Source organism: Physcomitrium patens, chromosome 22 (genome assembly GCF_059467195.1).
Source record: "Physcomitrium patens ecotype Gransden chromosome 22, ASM5946719v1, whole genome shotgun sequence".
Classification (NCBI taxonomy): domain Eukaryota; kingdom Viridiplantae; phylum Streptophyta; class Bryopsida; order Funariales; family Funariaceae; genus Physcomitrium; species Physcomitrium patens.
Window position 1 is genome coordinate 7,803,590 of NC_143431.1, and position 22,643 is coordinate 7,826,232.

Below are 22,643 nucleotides of genomic sequence, written 5' to 3' on the forward strand. Positions count from 1 at the left end.
AATATTATTATTATTATTATTATTATGTATAGTTGTAATAATCAATATGGCAAATTATTTATTAAAGTATTATTAACTTTTATAACTTTGAAAGTAATACATTATAAACAAAAAAGAATAATTACCACAAATTGGAGTCTATTTAGTAGATGAATATATTATATTAATACACGAAACTAATGGCATATTTTTAATGGATGGAATAAATATATATATATATAAAGAAAAAAAAAAAAAAAAATTCCATTCTAAAATCCAAAAATGACATTGAATTCAAGAATATTATAAGAACTAGAATGAGATGAAAAAATAGTATATTGTGGATATTAAATACAACAAATCATGTTGGGTACTATATTGGATCCATGTTGCTACTAAACTATTATAAGTTGTCTTTATTTTTTGTGCAAGTTTTTATACAAATCAAGAAATCAAATGACATGGATAATACTATCTAAGGACTTGGAGATTGTAATAGTTGTTAATCTAGTAAGAATTGTTTATAGAACTCATACATGCATGCATATGTATGGTAGCATCTTGCTCTAGTTCTTCATGAATTCAAATTGTGAACTAGTTTGTAATTGATATTCGAGCTTTAGAATTTGAGCATGTTACAACCCTATCTTTTTGTTGTTAGAGTAGAAAAATAACAATTGTTTTTTTTGGAGTTGAGCAATGATCAATGCACATGAAGTAGCTTTATTTTGTAGTGTGCTTAGAATTTGGATGTAGGAGTTTGAATAACAAAATGCACATGTGTTGATGTATGTGGTTTGGTTTCCATGTGGCAGATGAGGCAGTTTGAAGGTTTCAAACCCAAGTGAGTAAAGGCAAAGAAGAGTATCTTCAATGAAGGGGTTTGGGTTTGTTTCATGAGGGTTTGTGGGGAGTGAGTTTGGTGATAGGAGTGGATGATGGAAAGATACCAAAATACATGGTAGAGAAGGGAAGGCCAGTGACACTATGATGGAGGTCTGGACAAAGTCCGAGTGTAGGGTCCCCTGGGATCCTGATGCAAGAAGGGGAGCACATTTCAGGACATGAAGGGTAACGCGTTCCAGTGAGAGCCCGGGAAAGAGGTGGGGGGGAGGTGAGGGGACGCAAAAGCAAACAAAATTTAAGCGGGAGGGGGTACTGCGAGAATCGAACTCGCGACCTCTCGCACCCAAAGCGAGAATCATACCACTAGACCAAGTGCCCGAAGCAATTCCGGAGACCGCCGCTGCCGGGGATCGAACCCGGGTCACCCGCGTGACAGGCGGGAATACTTACCACTATACTAACGACTGCTCAGGGTCTCCAAACCTGGCGGCTGTCGAGCCACAAGATGATACCAACTGCACCAAATTCTTACTATAATCAGATCTCTCTAACACGCATTTTCTCCGATGCCCTCCCTGCAAGCACCCACCACATCTCATGTCGGGGTCCCCCAACGGAGCATGCCGACGGTGGAAACAGGAACGCTCCATCCATCCGCACCACACCACTCCACCCCCACTCACTCACTCACACAAGCAGGCTCAGGCTCGCTGCCATGCTGGCTGGAACATCCTGCCACATCCATCCTGCAACCCTCCTCCCTCAACACATCTCTCCCTCTCTCTCTCTCTCTCTCGATATTCTCCTTCTTCCACATCTAAACTCACTCACTACCTCTTGTCTCGAAGCTAGACAGACCTGTTGAAACAACAACAACTCTAGCGCTACCGCATTGCATTCTTTACTTCGTGGGTCACTCACTCACTCACTGGTCGGTCCTGACCAAGCAACCAAGCAACCAACCCCCCCCCCCACCTATTGCCCTCCATCAGCCTCTCCTTGCTGGAAGCCCACTCCTGACGACACCACCCCCACTTCCAGGAGGAGGGCGCGCAACCTTCTGCGTTTCGTTTCGGCCAGTCCATCCCACAATGCCACCACGCTACCGCTACCTCTACCCCCACCGCTGATGGGCTTGCCCCGCGTCGCCATTCACACCTCCTCTTCTAGCCTACCTGGCAGGCTCAGGCTCAACAGGCTCAACCTCAACCTCAGCCTCAACAATGTCTGCACACGCATCATCGTTGTTGTCGTTGTTGGAATTTTGAGACACGGTACCCGCCGCGTGCCAATCTTCACTCCTTGCCCCCCACACCTTCAACTCCAAACCTCTTCCTCACTAGTTTCCAATTGGATCCAGACTACCCTACTTCCTCCGCTGCTTGCATCAGTCGATTGCAACCCTTCGTAACTCGCCCACCTCCCTTCTACCCTTCCACCCTTCCAGCGTTCTGCCGCTCAATCCTACTTACCTAGTTTCTCTTTACGTCTAATTTTTTCCGGTGGTTTGGTGCTCAGTTTTACCTATGTAACAGAATTTCTTTTCAGTTTGAAATGGGTGTCACGTTGTCAACTTCCTTGTTTGGATGCTTATTTTAGTCAAGGGAATAGATGGTTATTTTCCTACGGATCTATGTTATTCAAGGACAGTATTATATATGCAATCATACTAAATGGAAGTATGTCTTCTGTTGTTATTGTATCTTACAAGCCACTTGTGGTTTTTCTTTCCTGGTTTTTTGAAGTTCAAAATAGGAATAAGTTTGCAAGTTTTCACACTTGTATTACCATATGTTTAGAACGAATGTTTTGAGATTTTTGTAGACACGTGATTCCACATAGTAACTCAGTGCTAATTCGAACCCACTCCGGCACTTTTGGCAGTCAGCACAAGTGGGTGATGCAATATCGGCATGCTGTTATCGGGGCAGTCTTCCAGCCAAAGCTACTTCTTGCATACTTCTTACTGATCCTACTGCGATGAAGCAGTGACCTTTTCTGAACAAAACATGGGCACAAGCCCCTCTCATTCAATATGAGCCCTCCGGGAGGTTTTAATTCTCTGTGCGTATCAGTCTCCATTTAAGACGCCACTGGCAATCCACCTTCGATCAAAGGGCGAGGCCTTCGACCTGAGCAATCCAGCAGAGACTATTGGAGCAGTTGGATTCTCACCATGCTTGCCAGTAGGCTCGAATGATCACTCTGCTTTCTAGGCTGAGTGATTGAAGAGAAGTGATGATAAGAATCCGATTTAATGTTGTGATTCTTTGTCCAGAGTGTAAACCCACATGAGGGAACGTTTGATCTCCCAGCAATGATTCAGAAGACAATACCTGTTTTTCGTTGAGTTTTCAGCTGAGGATTCAACTCATTCCAACGGTGAAAACAGCAGTTGCCTTGGTGGTGTGTTCGACAAAATGAAAAATGCCCACCTTTCGGCGGGAAGGCCTTCAGCTGCCATTTGCCGAGTCAATCGCAGTAATCATGGAATCTAGAAATGAACGCAAAAGCTCTTGTACACAAAGATGGAAGGGGAAGCAATCTGAGCTCATCAACATCCCCTCGATGCCAACAGACCTGCATCGATCGAATACCATAAAATGCCTGCCTCACTTGCACTGGAACAATCTTGGCGCTACCTACGCAGGTTTGTTCTTGTGTGACAGAGTGTGCGATCACAACTGTTGGCCAGAGTTTCTCATGTCGATCATTGTCATCCTGCATGTTTTGGAGGCAGATGTCGGCGGAATGTGATTGCTTCCAGTTAGCTGTTTGTGGGTATTAGACCTGTTAATAGAAACTATTTAGTTGACGTGTAGGTCCAAGTTAAGGCAATGAGGGTGATTTTGTTAAGCAATTTGTTTTGGCAAATGAGCGATGCAAGGAAATTTGCTAACGGGAGTTTGATTGTGGAGAGCTTTTGGAGGAATTTGACGAACTAGGCGGCTAATGGCTGGGCACGTTCTTCAGGTTGTTTGCACCACAGAGGTTGACTTCAGGTTGGCAGTGTCTTTGAGTGAGACACAGCGAAAGTCTTTGGCAGTGAGTAATGGAGGTCCTGTTTGCTGGCACTGTTTACGCTTTAATAGTTACAATTTAGTTCCAATAGTTACAATTTAGTTCCAATCATTGTCAGGTTCAGGTTGTTGAGATCATTAAATGTAGCCTACGCTCTCCATAATATTTATTGTAGACTACAGTAATTACTGTAGCTACAGTATTTAGAGTCTAGTGGAGAAGTAATGTTTATCCTCTCCTCTTTTCTCTTCTGGTATACAAGACACAACCAGATCAAAAGTTTTTTGAGTGTGAAGCTCTCTCTCCTTAGAAACCTTCTTGTGTGTATGACTTACTACTATTCTTGTGTGTGTATGACTTACTACTACTCTTGTGTGTGTGACTTACTATTACTCTTGTGTCTTTCTAAACATTCTCAACACGTTATCAGCACGACTCTCTTCTATACACTATCACAATTTTTTGCTCTAGTCTTTGACTCTTCAAAGCTGTTGCTACCTTTTCTCAATGTCTGCTTCATGATCTTGTTCTTCTTACCGGCCCCTCACACATTAGCTTGCTTAGAGCACTTGTTCCATTATCTGCCCTGTTTGCTTAGAGCACTTGTTCCACTCTTTGCCCTGTTTGCTTAGAATACTTGATCCAACCCAACTCCACCCCAGCTTGCTCCCTGCTCCTTGCTGCGCCCCACCCCTTTTGCCGCCGAACAACTGTCGAACCTACTACTGCCACCCTATCACCGTTGACGTTGTCGCTCGTTGCCGCCATCTGCCGCTGCTATCCACCGCTACCACCCGCCGTTGCCCGCCGCTGCCCGTCACTGCACGCCGCTGCCATCCTGCCACCTTATTGCTGTTTGCTGTGCCATCTTATTGCTATTCTGCTGCCATAATCTACAATCTCCTTAGAAAAATATATATATATATATATATATATATATATATATATTTTCATGTTCAAGTTTATCATTTTATTTGACTTTAAATTTTAAGGTATGTTTTACTCAACTTTTCTTCTTAATCTTATATTTTCTTTACAGATTTATTTATAATGAATACTTCAACATCTTCAACTGCTTCTACTATGGTTCCAATTATTACCAATGCATCCCAACATTTTCAAGCTCTTTTATTTCTACCATTGACTATGAATGGAAACAATTATCTATTATGGATTAAAATGGCAAAAGTAAATTTATTTGCAGAGCAACTCTCGGATGCCATTATGTTTGAAGAATCTCCTACAACAAGTATTTCTATATCTCCTGCTATTCGTTGAAAAGCACTTCTTCTCCTTCGTCGTCATCTTGTACCTGCATTACAACATCAATATTTAGAAATGGAAGATCCTGCAGAACTTTGGAAGAATCTTAAATCTAGGTTTGATCATCAAAAAACCATTTTTCTTCCACATACACATCATAATTGGACACATTTATGTATCTTGGATTTTCCAAATTTAAATGCTTTCAATAGTGAAATGTATAGTATTGTCTTACAATTACGATTATGTGGACAAAGCATTTCTGAAGAAGAAATGATTGAGAAAACTCTCTCTACATTTCCTCCTGTATTTGTTGTGCTTATACAACAATACAAGAACATGAAATTTCAGAGTCATTCTGATCTCATGTCCTATCTACTTCTTATAGAGAAGCAAAATGAGCTACTCTTGCACAATGCGGAAGCTCGTCCTATTGGAACTATAATTCTAGAATCTCATGCAATTAATATTTCAAAGTCTAAAAAAAAATTATATAAACATGGGAAACATGCTCATAAGTATCAGGGTAAACATAGTCAAGACCATTTCTACCCATATGGAAAGAATAAACATTCTACTATTAATTATAGTAAAAAACAAAAATCAGAGATGCGTTCTTGCCATAAGTGTGGAATGATTGGACATTTAGCACATGCATTGTCATAATGTGTGAAGTCTTGCTTAAGAATGCTCCGGGCACCTGGCTATAGAAGGAAGAATAGAAATTGCGATAACAAAATCCTAAATAGAATACTAACAATGCTCTAATTAGACTATAATAATGGTAAACAAACGTAATCCAATTCAAAACAACTCAAAGAAATTTCAAACAAACAATAAAATTCTTAAAGAAATATTAGAATAATCACAAATTTTCTTCAAATATATGTCAATTAAACTTTAATTTAATTCTAGCTAAAACCCTATTAAATTTCATTCAACTTTAGATCAAACCTAATTAAATCTTAAACCCTAATAATTCCTAAACCCTAAGTCAAATCCTAAACAAATCTTAAATTAAATCCTATTCCAAACCCTAAACCCTAAATCAAACTCTAAATCAAACCCTAAACCAAACCCTAATCCAATCCTAAATCCTAAACCAAACCTTAAATCAAATCCTAACCAAACCCTAATCCAAATCCTAAATCAAACCCTAATCAAATCCTAAACCCTAATCCAAACCCTAAATCAAATCCTAACCAAATCATAATCCAAATCCTAATCCAATCCTAAATTCTAATCCAAATCCTAAACCCTAAACCAAACCTTAAATCAAAACCTAACCAAACCCTAATCCAAATCCTAAATCAAATCCTAACCAAACCCTAAACCTTAATCCAAACCCTAATCCAAATCCTAGTAATTCCTATGACAGATTTAAACCTCAATATCTAATGAATAAACCATTGATCTCAATTCAAAATTTTCATAATTCTTAAAAATCAAGTTCAAAACAAGCAAAAAAAATTTGAAAAGGATCGGAGTTATCAAATTGACGAAAACCTCAAAAATGTGTTCGAGTGTTAGCCAGCCTCCTTCTCCAATCTTGTTGCCAACTTTCAAGAGCCAATTTCTCTTCTTTGCGCTGTTCGATTGGTTTCAAATTTCTCATGGACAAAGGAAAACAAGTCTAATATCCTCTCACATAAGGTTTACTCCAATCCAACTAGTAGATTGCATGAAATCTTAAAAACCCTCATTGGACCTAAAATTCTACTTTCTGAGACCTTGACTCACTCAAACCTCAATATCTCTTAGTTCAACCGTTAGATCAAGCTAAAATTCACAACATGTATTCAACACAACTATAACCATGAACCCAAAAACATTCATCCATAGATCTGCAACAAAACTTTCGAAATTACTCAAAACATAAACCCTATTTTATTTCATAAAACCCAAGTCATCCGAAAAAAACCTCAACTTTGCAAAGCTCTTACAAATTCATATCAACTCCAAATCACCCAAAATCAATGCCTATAGAAACCCTATTCTCTCAAACTCCACTCTCCGATCTTCCAAAGAGTCCCGGAGTCATCGTCGAGACTCAGTTTTGTGCCTCAGGGTCTGATTTCGACCCTGGTTCATAACCGGCCCTCTCCGGATATCAATATCTAGTTTTTCTAAGTAATTTCTTTCTAGAATTTACTCTTAACTTTCTTCTAAAGATTTTTATATCATTTATTTTTCCAATCTACTTTGATTTGCCTCACTTATGGTACTACAAAGTAAGTAGAAGTCACCTTTCTAAAAGGCAGTATTGGTACTTTTTAATTTTTCTACCCCTTTGGCTATTAACTATATTTCTAAGATAATTTGTTCTAATACTTTGAATTAAGATCTCTTAAATTATAATAATCTCCACACTCTTTCACCTATTAATCATGTTACATCACGACAGCATGCCATACTTCAAAATATTTTATTAAAATGTTCCAAGAAAATAAAAAATTACGAGCTGAGGCTCGTGAAGTTCATACTATGGATGTGTCCATGGATTCAATTGGTGTTGATGATTTAGAGGCTTATATGAATGATAGAACCTCTAATGATGAATCAAATGATGTGCTCATTGATTCTGCAACAATACATACTATCTTGCGATATAGACAATTTTTTTTTGAAAAATTTTCAATTTGGCAAACTAAAAATATGATGACCATGGTTGGAGCAAATGCGTTTTATTTCCAAGAGGGCATAGCGATGGTAAAATTACCTATGGGTTCCATCATAAAATATAAACATGTAATGTTTGTACCTTTAGCACCTCGGAGTCTGATCAGCTACTATAATGTGTGTATTAATGATTATCACCTCTCGACCGCCACTTTAAATAGAAAAGAAGTTTTGGTTCTTGCGAAGAACCATAAAGTTGTTGAAAAAGCTTTTGCTATAGAAAATGGTTTACACCGAATTGTGATTCGACCTCCCATTATATTTGATTTTGCATCATCTATCTCAGAGAGTCATGTTTCTCTCTGGCATGGATGATTGGGACATCCAGGATCCACATTATTTAGAAAGATCATTCCATGTATAATTGGATACAATTTAAAGCCTACAGATGTAGACTCTATGGAATTATGTCGTGCATGCGTGTAAAATAAAATGATTACTCGGCCTTCAATTTAGAAACTTCCAGAAGAATTATCACAATGCTTGAAAGATTGCATGGTAATATTTTTGGTCCTATTAATCCAATATCAGGATCATTTTGTTATTTTTTGATCCTTGTTGATTCATCAGGTAAACAATCACATGTTTCATTATTATTAACTCGAAACATGGTATTTGCCAATCTTATATCTATGCTTATTCACTTTCGGGTACATTTTCCTAATTATCCTATAAAAACATTACATATGGATAATGCAAAAGAATTTGCATCAAAGTCTTTTGAAGACTATTGTACTGCAACAAGAATCGAGTTGACATATTGTGTTCCATATGAACATGCTCAAAATGGACTTGCAGAGTCATTTATAAAGCATATACAATTCATTACCCGGCCACTCCTCCTTCACGCAAATCTACCTGTATCTATGTGGGGTCACGCAGTTTTATATGCTGCAGCATTAATATGCCTCCGCCCTTCTTCTCTTGAAATTGTTTCACCACATGAGCTCATTTTGGATCGTGTTCCAAATGTATCTTACTTACGAGTATTTGATTGCCATGCTTGGATTCCAGTACCAAAATTTCAACGGCATACCATTGGAGCTCATCGACAATAAGACATATATATATTGGTTTTGATTCACCAAGCATTATTCGTATTGTTGATCCATCAACTGGCACATTATTATGTGCACATCTGCAAAATTGTCATTTTGAAGAAAATGTATTTCCATCTCTTCAAAGAGGAGTATCCAATCAATAAAGCAATAAAGTACTCATATTTGAAGCACCAGAAATGTTTACAATGAATCCCGATCCTAAGACATCTTTGACAGAAACTGAAGTTACTAAGATTTTACATTTAAAATGGATCACGGATAAAATACCTGATGGCTTCAATGATGCATCTAAAATTATAAGAATTCCTATTAATGAGGCTCAAAATGCACCTGCTCAGATTGCAATGCCATTGACTACAATACCTCAAGTTATAACAAGAACAACTAAAAGAACTCGTAGATCAGATAAGCAACCATATAAGAAGAAAGCTATAAAATTAACTAATCTTGGTATTATTTCTCAAGAAATTGCCACTCATCTTGCAGGACTACCAATTCATGATGATATATCCATGCATAATGTACCTTCAATTCCTATGAAAAACAATCTTGGAATTGGAAGGAATAAGAACAAGTTGAGTAAAGAATTATCTATTTTGTATTGTGCTACAGATGATATTTGGGACACACCATCTATTACGGTAGATGAATCATTTGCATATATGATTATAGAAGCCCTTTCTTATGAGGAAGACGATCTTAAACCTCAAACCATCGAAGAGGCGATGCGTCGCTCAAATTGGTCAAAATAAAAAACTGCTATTGAGGAGGAGTATGCCTCTTTGCGTAAGAAGAAAGTCTTTGGTTTAATTGTAGACACTCTTACATCTCGCCCTGTGGGATATAAAATGGTATTAATATGCAAGCGAGATGCTCAAGGCCAAATAACCCACTATAAAGCTCGTCTTGCTGCTCAAGGATTTATTCAATGATTTGGCATTGATTATGAATACACATATTCTCCAATCATGGATTCAATTACATTTGGATATATTATTGGAATGATAGTTCATGCCACCCTTGAGATGCATCTGATGGATGTAGTAATTGCATATCTATATGGTTCTCTTGATGCAAATATTTATATGAAAGTTCTACCTGGCTTAGAAATAGGAACTCCAAATCAACTCGCTTCAGAAAAATATCGTGGTATTAAATTATGTAAGGCCTTGTATGATTTAAAACAATCCAAACAAATGTGGTATCAATGTCTTTGAGATTATTTAATTACAAATAATTTTATCAGTGATCCACTAATTCCTTGTTTGTTTATCAAACGAGATAAAACTAGTTTTGTGATCATCGCTGTATATGTTGATGATCTTAACCTAGTGGACACTACATCTGCATGTGTTACAGCTACAAACCTACTTATACGTGAATTTGAGATGAAAATGCTAGGAAAAATAACTTTCTGTATTGGTCTTTAAATTATGCATCTAACAGATGGTAGTATTTTTTTCTATCAACTAACGTATATTAGACAAATCTTACGAAGATTTAATATGATTGATGCTTATCCATTGTCTACACCAATGGTTGGATGTGGTCGTGATGGTCGTGATCCATACCGTCCATGTGAGGAGGAGGAGGAAATATTGGGAGACCAATATCTATACCTCGCAGCGGTTGGAGCACTTTTGTATTTAGCTACATCTACAAGACCAGATATTACATTTGCAGTTAGTGTTCTTGCAAGACATAATGCACATCCAACACTACGACATTGGAATGGCATCAAATATTTATTACGTTATTTAAAAGGTATTGAAGACTTGGGATTATACTACACAAAATCGATGGATCCAAAATTGATTGGATATTGTGATGCATGATATAAATCTGATATTGCAACAGCTAAATCTCAAATAGGATATGTATTTTTAAGACATAGAGCTGCAATATCATAGAAATCAGTGAAACAAACAATAACTGCAACTTCATCCAACCATGTAGAAATTATTGCCTTACATGAAGCATCTCGAGAATGTATTTGGTTGCGATCAATTGATAAATTCATTCAAACAACCTGTGGATTTTCATATGATGATTCTCCAACTATCTTGCATGAAGATAATAGTGCTTGTATTGCATAGATGCAAGTTGGTTTCATTAAAGGCGACAAGACAAAGCATATTGATCCAAAGTATTTTAATTATACTCATGACTTGATTACTGATCAAGCACTTATAATTAAGAAAATTGAATCTACAAATAACCTTGTTGATCTCTTCACCAAAGCTCTTCCATTAAGCAACCATCGTCGACTTACTTATGGTATTGGTATGCGGCGACTTGCTTTTCTTGAATATGAAAGTTAATGAGCTCTTTAAATAATTAAAGAAAATGATGTACTCTTTTTTCTTCATCTATGGTTTTGTCCTTAAATAAAAAAAGGTTTTCCTAGATAAGGTTTTAATGAGGCAACAATTGTTGATCTTGCAAGATCACAAAAAAGTATAGATCATAATTCTATACAAATTTTATATTATGTAAATATTATGATGAGCGAGGAGGAGTGTTGAGATCATTAAATGTAGCCGGCGCTCTCCATGATATTTACTGTAGACTACAGTAATTACCATAGCTATAGTATTTAGAGTCTAGTGGAGAAGTATTGTTTATCTTCTCCTCTTTTCTCTTCTGGTATACAAGACACAACCAAATCAATAGATTTTTGAGTGTGAAGCTCTCTCTCCTTAGAAACTCTCTTGTGTGTATGACTTACTACTACTCTTGTGTGTGTATGACTTACTATTACTCTTGTGTCTTTCTAAACATTCTCAACATAGGCAATGCTAGATCAGAGGTACGGCCTCAATGTTCTCAGAGTTTAGGAACAGTTTTGAGCTTGCGACAGTTGATCCAGCCGTAATTACTCCGTTTAATTGTTGATGTTTTGTATCCAACGAGGTTAGATGCTAACCTGAGTAATCTTTGAAGTTGTGCGTGGTGATTTTTACGAAGCTTATGAAGGATAATGTATCCCCGTTTCGATGCTTACTAACTTAGAGCTTATGTTAAATTGAATTTCATTTATGCCATGATCATCAGCATTCATTGTTCTAGATCCGACCTTGAGTCCAGTTGGAGTTTGCCGCACAACTGCGGGCAGTAATTCGTCTTGGAGGAGGAGCATTGGGTCTTCAATGTGAGTTGACAGGAGAAGGTATCAGAACCCATTAAGTAGGAGCTTACAAAGGTTTTGATGTGTTTCCTCACGCAAACCTCGATGAGGCCTTGCACAATGTCACTCTGCCACAAAATATCTCTGATCTGGCTGAAGCTCTCATCTTTGTGTCTTGGAAGTTGGAAGAATCGTTCTGTTCACCTGCACATCACCCAAGGAATCACAGGGTTTGGACCAGTGTTTCTAGCTGGTGGGGGGATGCTTTGATATCATCGTCTGGTACGAAGAGGTGCGCAGGTTTACGTCCGTATAAGTGGTGCAGGTGCGAGTAGACGACCGCTGAAACGGTGCTCTTCAACCCAAGAACGTCCTCAATGCTTCCTCTAATTCCGTTTAAATAGGATTCGGAAGTTGGAGCTTTCAACGTGGGATTTGTGATTGGTATGAACTGCCACACTGTGGTGGCTTTGTCGGGGTGCAACTTGCTTCTGATGAACCATGCCCGGGTTAATCGTCATCTGAACTAAGGTGCCTTGAAAGTCGGTTTTCGCACTGTTACGTATACTGGGCCGCGAAAAGTATACGCGGCCACTCCAAGGAGCTCAGAATGTTTCAGCTGCGCTACTTAGCCCCAAGACTCTGTGAATGGAACAAATGCTCTCCTTATATTCCTGCCGATACGGGATCAGGAGTGGAAGCTACTACCAACATTCTGAGTATAAAGCGGTCATAGTCGGGGTACGTCTGTGGTATAAAAAACTGTACTGTGCAAGATGACTGGGAGCCAAATTAGGGAACTGAGTACGACAAAGTTGCTCCGAAGCGATTCTTTGACCGATTGTTCTTTCAAGTTTTTCGGCTGAATGAGAGGCATATAATGAGACTTTTAAGCAAAGGGATACGTCAGAAGCTTCTTAAGCTGAACATGTTTGTTCTAGCCAACATCATCACAAGCAGAGATGAACAACCAGCGGTTCGAAATACAGAAGTTAAGTAATAAAACCTAGTAAAGCCAGGTCGAAGCTCGATGTGCCAGCTTTGCAGTAATCTTTAACATTACTTGCTCTTGTCTGGATCTCAACAGAACTCAATGCACGGGAACTGTCCCTCCACTATGAACCTAGTTTCAAAAGCTATGTAGTGATTGTGGGCTGGCACCCGTCCAACTATACATCTGTGGTACCCTGAAGAAGATGTATGGTACATGCACAACTTTCCAACAATACCCCCCTGACAGCATAATCATAATGTGATCTGACGGAGAAATTCGAAAAAGAAAGCTACAGATTCCTCCACTGTGCAGACCAGGACGTTATGATGAACACAGAATGAGTGAGTTTCCATAACGACGAACTTTTGGCAACAGTAGATCCTTTCGAAATTTTCTCTTCAATGGGAATATTTGACTCTTACAATCTGTTTAGCTCGCTGTACTTTGCAAGTCCACTTTTTAACTAAACTGGTTCAAGGAGCTGCATCTAAGAGCAGCTCAAGAAACGTAGCAATTTTTCCAGCCGCTTACAATCATGTACTCTCGCTGGAAGTTCTCATGAGCGTATGCCCTAAGATGAAAGATAATTGGAAGTAAACCTCAGGCTGGGAAAAAAGCGAAAATTTCCTGTTTCTCTCCTGTACAATTAAAATTCTGTTACATCCTTCAGTTGGCTAAGTGACATATCTCTTGCGGTGGTTCGGAGCTGGTTCTTCGTTGATGAAGAAAGACTTGCACAGGACTGGCTCGAAACTAAGCTATCCACTAAGTTTTTATTGAGATACTCTTCTCCTCTGCGTTGACAATGACTTTGGCTTATTGATTGCATGGCAACCCCGCATGTGTACCTGCAATGACTCCAGCTTAAAGGTCCTCCCACATTGCCTGCATTAATCAACAGAAAGCAACCCCCCCTAACGTCTTAAACTCCGGTAAAATTTTGGAAAGAATCCACCTAGAATTGGACTTTAAATTAAGTACGCTTTTCTTGTGTCATACATGAATTCGTCAGAGCTTGGCTCCAGGATGACAATTGTCATCTTAAAGCCTGTGGAGTATGCGCAGTGCTTAGTAATGCAACTCTTGGTCTACGTAATCGATCCGTTTATTTATTGATACTGATGTCCAATCCAGAATTCACCCTAGACACGAACTCAGTGTAGAAAAAGTTATCATTTATGCCTCAAAACTTGGCTGCAAGAAGGATGAAGAGTCAATAGTTCTGCTATTAAAACGAAATACACAGCAGCAATTGCACTTCTTGTCAGGGCGCTTCAGATAGAATGTTGAACATGGATGCTTCTAGCTTTTCATAATTGAACATATCGACGTTAGATGACTTACAGGGCACAAGTAGGACCTTCCAAATACTGAATATGGGTTTCAATTCATCAGGAATCGCGCTTACTTACAAGCATTCATGCAAGACCATGTCCACAGGAGGTTCGCTTTTCATCACTGCCTCCTGGAGCGACTTCTCCCAATCCATTTGCGTTAGGCCTGGAGTCAGTAGTCTGCCACGAAGGGCCACCCCACATCGTTAGATTACACCTTTTTAAATACAAACTCTTATGACAAGGAGGGAGAGCTACAGGAGTTGGGATCGAAAGAAGAACTGCTATAATACTATGTTCAGTACAAATACGTAATTGAATCGTCTCGACAAACCTGTCTTCTCTACTTTTGAAGTCCTTTGGCCTGGAGGGATGCTCGAAGGGCCAACCCTTTGATCCTTCGTTTAAACTCGATTTTAAAGAAGCTTTATCAGCAGCTTCAGTTGCTCTCTGAGTCGTCCTCTTCAAGCCTTGATTGTTACCACTACCGGCATGTGAGGTACGGGAATCGAAAGTAGAGCTGTCTGAAACTCGAGATATGGTAGATTCTTCTACTGTATGAAATTGTTCGTCATGACGCTTGGGAGAAGACTCCTTGCTCAAATTTCTGGAAATTTCAATTATCTTCTCATCAGAGGTCTTCAAGGTAGCGTCAGGCGTACGATTGAACATTTCCGGAAAATAAAGAAGACGCAAGTATTTTACTGTACCAAACTTGCTTGAAGAGAAACAAGATCCAGCAGAACTTGTAGAGTGAAATTGAACAAAGGCATGAACTGCACATTAACTGTAAAACATGCATACTCAAGGTCATGCCTAAGTCTTCATTAAAATGTTAGAAAAGCTGCTAAAATTTTGGTTTAGAAATTTTCTCAGTCATATACGGAGATGTTATTGGTGATCAAAGAGCTACGTAGCCCATACCTGGAAATCGACGTTTCTGAACACTTTTTAGCATTAGGTCTTCTCTGCTTCGAGGTCACGCTGTTGGGGGGCTCTTCTTGGGTTTTACCAGTAGTTCGGCCGTGCGTGTTGTGCATAGATCCTGGACTGGGAGTGTCAGGTTCAACCCTTGATTTGGGAGCCTGCCGGGATGGAGGCGTACTCGCCGTAGGGCTTTTTGAGTCCAATTTAGCCTCCTGCTTGTCTCCTTTCGATCCGGACATGACCTTGTGTTCGTCTCTGCGGGGTACCGGCCGTGTCACTGGCTCTGGAACTTCTGAAACTTGAGGAATAGTGCGCATTCTGCAAACTCCTCGAGCCGGAAGTTTCGCGAGAGCTTCCATAGTTTCTCTATACGAGAGATCAAGAGCGTTGTTACCAAATGATCGGAGCTCTGGTAGGAGAGGATCAATTTCTGGTAGGTCTGTGACAAGAGCAGCAGTTCCAAGCGGTTGAGGTGCTGCTTGAACGAAGCTCAACTGCTGCTTAGATGAGTCTTCTGCAGAAGGTGCTTCACTCATGAGCTTGGGAACGGGTGAAGGTCTCTCTCCAGACTCAAAGTACTGCAAGAGTGTCATGTACTCCATTGTAGGCTGATCTGAAGAGGTGTGGGTGTTCTGTTTCTCTGAAGCTTCTGGACAAGAATTGATGCTCTTTGGAGACTCGTCAACCAAAAATCCTGTATTCTTCCCTGGACTCTTGGAGACTTTATTGCTTTCATCTCTTGCTTTGCTTCTGAAGGGCATCTTCGTTCTCGCTCGAGTTGAATCAACGACATCGATGCCTCTGCACATCCGCGGCCTAAAACTTCCCAACCGGGTTGCCTTTCGCAATACGCCGTATAAAAATGGATCCTCAGGAGCAGATAAGCACGGCGAACTAGTTTCTGTTATAATATCATGCACTTCCATTCGAGGGATGCGCTGCTCGTCGTCAGAACTTTTGCTATGAATAAGTTCTGTATAGATAGTGCTTTTGTCAATCTCCTTCTCCCACATCCTTCTCTTGGGAACTGAACTCACGGCAGGTGAAGGAGAGAATACTGACATGTTATCTTTCATGATGGGTGTAGCTGTCGAACTATCTATCAACTCCTTACGATCCGTTGCAGCATCCTTGTGCAGCGAGGACTCCCTAAAAGGAGTCTGTGAGCCCGCGTTGCACTGCTTGGCCACCGAAGACTTTTCTATCATAGATGCTACGCTTTTAGTTCCATTCCTTGGAAGATGATCTTTATCTTCGCCAACATTGCCAGATATAGAAGATGTATCTTTGTCATAGACATCACCCTGAAGCAACAACTCTCTTCGCACAGTTCGTGAGCTTAAATTGCATTCCTTTGCAGCTGCACCCCTTTCTGTTCTGGCTACATCATTCTGCTGTCTTTGCCTCTCAACATACTTCTCGTTCTCAACGCCGTCTTCACATGAAGGGTGCATCCTATTGCTGGAGGCGTCGCTGTAATCTAAGCTACAAACTTCAGTCGCTCTTTTGCTGTGGGCAAGATTCTTCTTAGTCTGGTTGTTCAAGTTCTTACTGTTGTCAGAAGTCGCGTCATCAGCATCACTGATGGGCATTAAGCTTTTCTTCATTGCCACGGGAAAATTGCTTTCCACGTGTAGATACTCCTCTTTCGTAGAAGGCTTCGATGGCTTCATTGGGCTAATGTCTCTAGAGCTTCGAATAGGCATGGATTCTTTAGCCAATTGAGGTTCTTCGCACTCGATATTATCATCGTCTAAGACATTGCAGAGGAGAGACACAAGGAATAAGTTGCACCAAATTTGTTTTACGATATAAACTAACTAGGACTGGGAAGACATGCCGGTACGAAATAATTTTACGCTCAGGTTGGCTGCAATAAACCAGCAAAACTGTATCCTTGACGCACCTTGCAATGCATCGAAGAGTTCCATTGCTTTCAGGACATACTCTCCGGTTCCACTAAGAGGAAGAATGAAATCATCGTCGAACAAGTCGCACCAGATGAAGGTATCCTTATAACTCCTGTTTTACCAAGAATGAACTCTTAGTTTTAGGGGATTACAAAAAAATACATTAGCTCAAGCAAGCAATATTTTGATAATTCAAAATCCCATTCACGAACAGGAAGTGCAACAGCCATTGTCAAGGCGCTGCGGCATCAGTAACTGAAAGACGAAATCGAAGACGATGAGTACCTTTTGTACGACCAAGAAAATGAATCTGGCATTCCTTTACCTCGTAGTGCGATTAATCGAGCCTTCACATCTGAAATGCCACAGAGTCTTAATGTTGGAGCACCCTTCCAAACATAAATACGTGAATTGTGAAAAAAATAAACTATAACCAAATGCTGAAAGAATCGCTGTAACAAGATACGTAATGGATTGCGACATCAATGGGCCCTAGCAGAAGTACCTTTTAAGGTGGGACCTGGTTGATGAGACGCATACTGTACATTGATCATATGGGGATGCTCTAAGTGCGCGCCACGACTAAGCAGATAAAGGACTTCCGCTGTACAAGTTGGAGATTGTCGTGAGGTCTCCATGCTGCCCGAACGTCTCCCGGTCCTCGGACTAGGCATTCTCAGCTGCGATGTTCTTCCTTAGCCGCCTTGAGACATTGGCATCGCAATCTTAATAATGGATGCTAAACCCTGATTAATGGAGGAACAATCAATTATGCACAGGAATATGGAAACACGATTTCGGAGACCACTTTTCGAGGGATTTACGACCCTACGAAGCAATTGGAAAAACTAAATCATGCTGCCTCACGGTATTGACTTGAAAAAACTGGTTTACAAGTGTAGGGGATAAAATAACTTTCTGCAGAAACCCCGGACAGAGCTAGATTTTTATTGAGAGTGTTGATGCTTATTGACATTGGTCCTCGTAGCCCGTTGCTTGAGGACCAACCCACACGGCAGAAACAGGCAGAGCATTGATGCCTCTGTGGTGCCTAGAGAATGGTCGGAAAATGGAGGAAGACGTCAATACATTGCCTCTTCCACCCGTCTGAGTTGACCTTCAAGCAAATGGCTACGAAGGCCAGCGCCAAGGTGTTGAAAAGAAGATAAGAATCGATGGTGAGTGTTGCTTGTCGAAAGAATCCACAGCTTCCAAGTACACAACTAACTACTCATTTTCATAACTGAAAATTGACCAATTAAGTAGAACTAGTCACCACGGAAGCTGCGAAAGAGTTTATAGGACGATTGAAGAGGGGACCGTTTAGAAGGTATAAATGAGGCCCCCCGCAACAATGCATCGAAGGAGGAAGCGTCTAATACAACAGTGAATCAAGAATGCAGACTGCCTGAAAGAAAGTACCTCCACTCTCCCGCAATGCGCTGACCTACTTGCACGAGCCACCAGAGCACAACATCGCACTGTTGCAATTACCAACCCTCACACCCTCAAGGCCCGAAAGAGGCACTTCTCCGGAAAAGGTCACAGCTGAAAGTTGAGCCATCACACGATGTGACAATCTCTTTAATCCACCCACAGGTCCATTACCGCGTGCACCAAACTAGCCCAAATGCACATCGCGAGCACTCAGTTACTTTCCACATTAATGCTTCCCATAAATCTCACGGTCACTAGGACAATAGCAAACCACGCCGCCCACGAATGCAGTTCCATCCGCACCACGAAAAAGGCAACTCAAGGCTTCTTTCCATCTCAGCATCCAAAGCCCGCCTTCTCAATTGACATGACCCTGTCCAACAATCTCCTTCAACCCTCGCCTTAACTCCCTCACACAAACCCACATAAATCTCCTCTCCAGACACCACTACTCGGAGATATACACCTCACTCCAATCACCACAAAACCGACGAAAAGATCAACCCAACATGGAGTGATTGCACAATGACACAAAGAAACAAACACCCAACCGAGCTGAACAGCGCTGAACATCCAACAAGCCAAACGTGACCTCAACGAGACAGGGATTCCAAGGCTCTCAGGAGCGATAACAACTTGGCACCGATCCGACCCAATGGCCCATAGTCTCAACCTCCATCCCCACCATCTCTATCTCCATCTCCACCATCTCCATCTCCACAACTCCTCTAGATCCTCCTCCTCTTCCTCGCTCGCTCGTAAAAGCTAATGGTACCCACAATGCTGCACTAGATTGAGGGCATGTAACACACTCGATTCTCACGAATCCTACACTCTCCGCTGTTTCCTTTCAATTCAATTCTTCCACAGGGGCAGGTGGGTACATCCCTCCCTCCCGGCTGATCTCAGAAACAAACAACCCACAAACACCCACCACCCGCAGCCTAAAATAACTCTCAGGATCACCCAGGCAGACAGGGTCACTGTCTGCTCCTCTGCTACTGCTGCTAACTTACAACTACTACTACTATAAATATTGTATTGTAATTGTAGCCTTCAAAATTGTAGGTCAGTCCTGCCGCGACACACAACACTCCTTCCCCCCTCCCTCGCTAAGCAGGCGCCGGCGGGAGCCAGTTCAGTCGACAGGGCTCTGATCTTCTGACTCTACTGACTAACTGACTGCGCATTGGATGAATTAATAAATGAATGAATGGATTAATTAATGGAATGGTGTTCCTGGAATGAGGCCCGTTTGTACATTCATTTGATTGATTTCTGTTCATCTCTTTGCAATCCCAGAATGGCAACCTCTGTGCCTCCACTGGAGTGGCTTTTGTGGGGGTTTGTGATGAGAGGGTTTGACCCGGTTTCGACGTTGGTGGTGTGCAGTCACCGGCGTCGTAGGCCAAATGACGGGCTCTAAGATTAGTGGGCTCTTAATTAGTCGCATCAAATGGGCGTGATTCCAGGCTCGATTCACATTGCACTCACTCCACAAGGGATAATTTATTTGCCTTTTTTTCTCGATTGGGTGTCATCATCTTCTTCTCCGTCTGCATGCCATTCATTTTTACTTCTCGTGGAAGTGGAGGTGGAGGTCGGAGTTAGATTTTTTTTAAAAAGAGAAATTAATGAAGAAAAGTGAAGATTAAGAAGGAAATCGAAGGGAGAAAAATAATAATATTAATAATAATAAACGATGATTACCGATGCAGCCGAATTTTGAATGGAATTGTACCTCGAATTTAATTTGAATTTTCTAATTTAAGAAACAGACAAAAACATGAAGAACCGACATGGATGTTTCCATGTACTGTTGTGTGTTTCTTCGTCAAGAAAGGTCCAGATTTGACAATTGGAAAAATCAAATTGGAAACCAACTGATTTGATGCAATTATTTGTCGCTCTTAAAGTTCTGTTTGACTCTATTTTTGAAGTGGATTTTCTCCTCGTAAAGATTTTGTGCTTTCATAGCATTGTTTTGTAAAAGCAAATCAGCGTAAGATATTCCTTGTCCAACTGGCTTTTTTTCATGTGTAAATGACACAGTCTCCACAAAAAGTACAATGCAAACATTTGTTTCGTTGCCACAAGTTGGGACAAAAAAAAACATAAATATATGAATTCTATTAACATGAAATTTCTGGACGGAGATACTTTTAGAGATCATTTTTTAAGGTTGAGGAATTACCCCTCTTGTGAAAATGTTGTGCAATGCAAGTATTGGAATAAGAACAGGATAACAATATATTATTTTATTATTATTATTGTCTAAAGGATATAATTATTAGACATATTCCATGTTTGTATTGATGATTCACAAAATATTATTTTATTTCTGTGTATCCCAAATTACTTTTCATAATTTTTCTCATCTTCTCAGTACATTTATTATCAGTAATTATATGATGCATATCAATTATAGATTCATAAGTATGTTTAAAAACGATTGCACATTAAAACCATATTCATACAATTGTTTTTTATACTATTTTGAATAATTTTGTATAATTATTAATTTTCCCACAACATGCTCAAATATTAACAGAAAAAGATTGTGGAGGTTTTTAAAACAATACTTTGGTTCAACTCAAGTTTTGACCTTGAATTCTCAAATGGTACCAATTTTTGTGACACTCATCATATCCATGTTATAAAACTCTCATGTACACTCAAATTCTTTCTATTTGATGTTTCTTCCTCAAAATATGCATCAAGGCCTTATGAATAGGCATGATTGCCTAATTAAAAAAGGCCAATATTTTTAGTGAGTGAAACCAAAACATTACAAAAAAGAAAAAGAAAAAAGAAAAAAGAAACCCCAACGAAGCAATACATTTTTAAATTAAAATTTATGGGTTTTTCTCTCAAAATTTAAGTAGAAAAAGCTATTGAACAAAGTCACCACTTTTGATCCCCTCATTCATCCACATACACATTCATCCACACATCTCCGTCCAGCTTTTTAAAAGGAACCAAAGTGGGTAGGACTTTACTATTCATTGTACATGCCATTAGAACATGCTCACAATTAGGGCTATCACAATGCTGGGGAAATAAATAATTTTAAAATTTTAAAAAAGGAGAAATAATTAACGCTGGTTTGAAATGCTCAATGAATTAATGGGGAAGGCAGTGGAGGGCCAATCCAGGTTGATAATAAATAAATAGGCTTTTGGGGCTGGGAATTATGGAGGCAATAAGAGAGTGGAGCATTAAGCATAATATCTACAAATGACAGCACTAGTGCTCTGAACCCTTAATTTACTTTTTATATTATTTTTTAATTTTTTATATGGTCTAGAGATGTGCCCATGTGTATGTGTGGCCAGATTGTGTGCTTATTTCATTACATGGCCCACACATGCTTTGGATGAAACTTTGTCACCCTTTATAGGTTTTAGAAATGCGACAAGTATAATTTCTTGCAATTACAGCATTTTCTTTTTGTTTTTTTCTGTTTCGTAATCAAAATAGGTTAGATTGTCATTGTATTTATACGTATATATACATACATGTATCCATACATGAAATAAAAGCCTTGTTTGATGTGTAACCTGGTTTATAAAGTACCACCCTCACATTAAAACTAAATGTGCATTATACAATTACATTCAAGCAAATCATAGATCAATTTAGGTTTTTTCTTTTAGCTGAATATGTTGGACAAGTATCAAAATACATATGTATTAAATAAAAATATAGTTCTGCATTTTTTTAACTTCTGAAACCTAAAAAATACGTGTCAAAAATAATTCAACTTAATTTATCACTTTGTTTGATATGTTTATAAATTAAACATATTAAAAATTAATGTAAACATATTAAATACACTAAATACTAAATTTAGTATGTAAATTTGTTTAATATGTTTATACGTTTTATTTATCTATTTATTTATTTATTTAATATGTTTTCATATTAAGCATATTAAACATTAATTTATCATTATGCATGAATATTGATTGAATGAAAATGTGTTGTTATTTACCAATTTAAATTTTACCACAAATAAATTCTAAGGTCTTAATAGTGTTTCTGACAGAAAAAAATTATTTATGT

The 22,643-nt window shown here is 39.3% G+C and overlaps 1 protein-coding gene and 1 non-coding gene across 5 annotated transcripts; both read right to left on the reverse strand.

Annotated features, from left to right (window-relative positions):
* Positions 1 to 1,131: 1,131 nt before the first annotated feature.
* On the reverse strand, positions 1,132 to 1,203 carry TRNAP-UGG (transfer RNA proline (anticodon UGG)). Its single transcript has one exon. It is a non-coding gene; the product is annotated as a tRNA-Pro (tRNA).
* A 12,146-nt stretch (positions 1,204 to 13,349) lies between these two features.
* On the reverse strand, positions 13,350 to 19,569 carry LOC112275280 (uncharacterized). Of its 4 annotated transcripts, none has more exons than XR_002967675.3 (8): positions 18,564 to 18,876; positions 17,647 to 17,887; positions 17,427 to 17,496; positions 17,138 to 17,253; positions 15,229 to 16,984; positions 14,639 to 14,911; positions 14,315 to 14,484; positions 13,350 to 13,855 (listed from the first exon to the last, which is right to left on the reverse strand). XR_002967675.3 is itself a non-coding variant. In XM_024505517.3 (8 exons), the coding sequence occupies exons 2-8, from the start codon at positions 17,813 to 17,815 to the stop codon at positions 13,744 to 13,746; spliced, it is 2,598 nt and encodes an 865-aa protein (XP_024361285.1). In that variant the 5' UTR covers positions 17,816 to 17,887; positions 18,564 to 19,569; the 3' UTR covers positions 13,350 to 13,743. The 4 variants fall into 4 exon arrangements, 3 of the variants coding, with proteins under 3 accessions (XP_024361285.1, XP_024361286.1, XP_024361287.1); XM_024505517.3 differs by having other exon boundaries at positions 14,383 to 14,484; positions 18,564 to 19,569; XM_024505518.3 differs by having other exon boundaries at positions 14,383 to 14,484; positions 17,647 to 17,844; positions 18,564 to 18,700.
* Between the last annotated feature and the right edge of the window lie 3,074 nt (positions 19,570 to 22,643).

Coding starts and splice junctions, on each gene's coding strand:
- LOC112275280 (XM_024505517.3), bottom strand. CDS start 17,815: ATGCCTAGTCCGAGGACCGGGAGACGTTCGGGCAGCATGGAGACCTCA. Junction 17,497..17,646: donor ACCAGGTCCCACCTTAAAAG/GTACTTCTGCTA, acceptor GTGGCATTTCAG/ATGTGAAGGCTCGATTAATC. Junction 17,254..17,426: donor TTTTCTTGGTCGTACAAAAG/GTACTCATCGTC, acceptor TTGGTAAAACAG/GAGTTATAAGGATACCTTCA.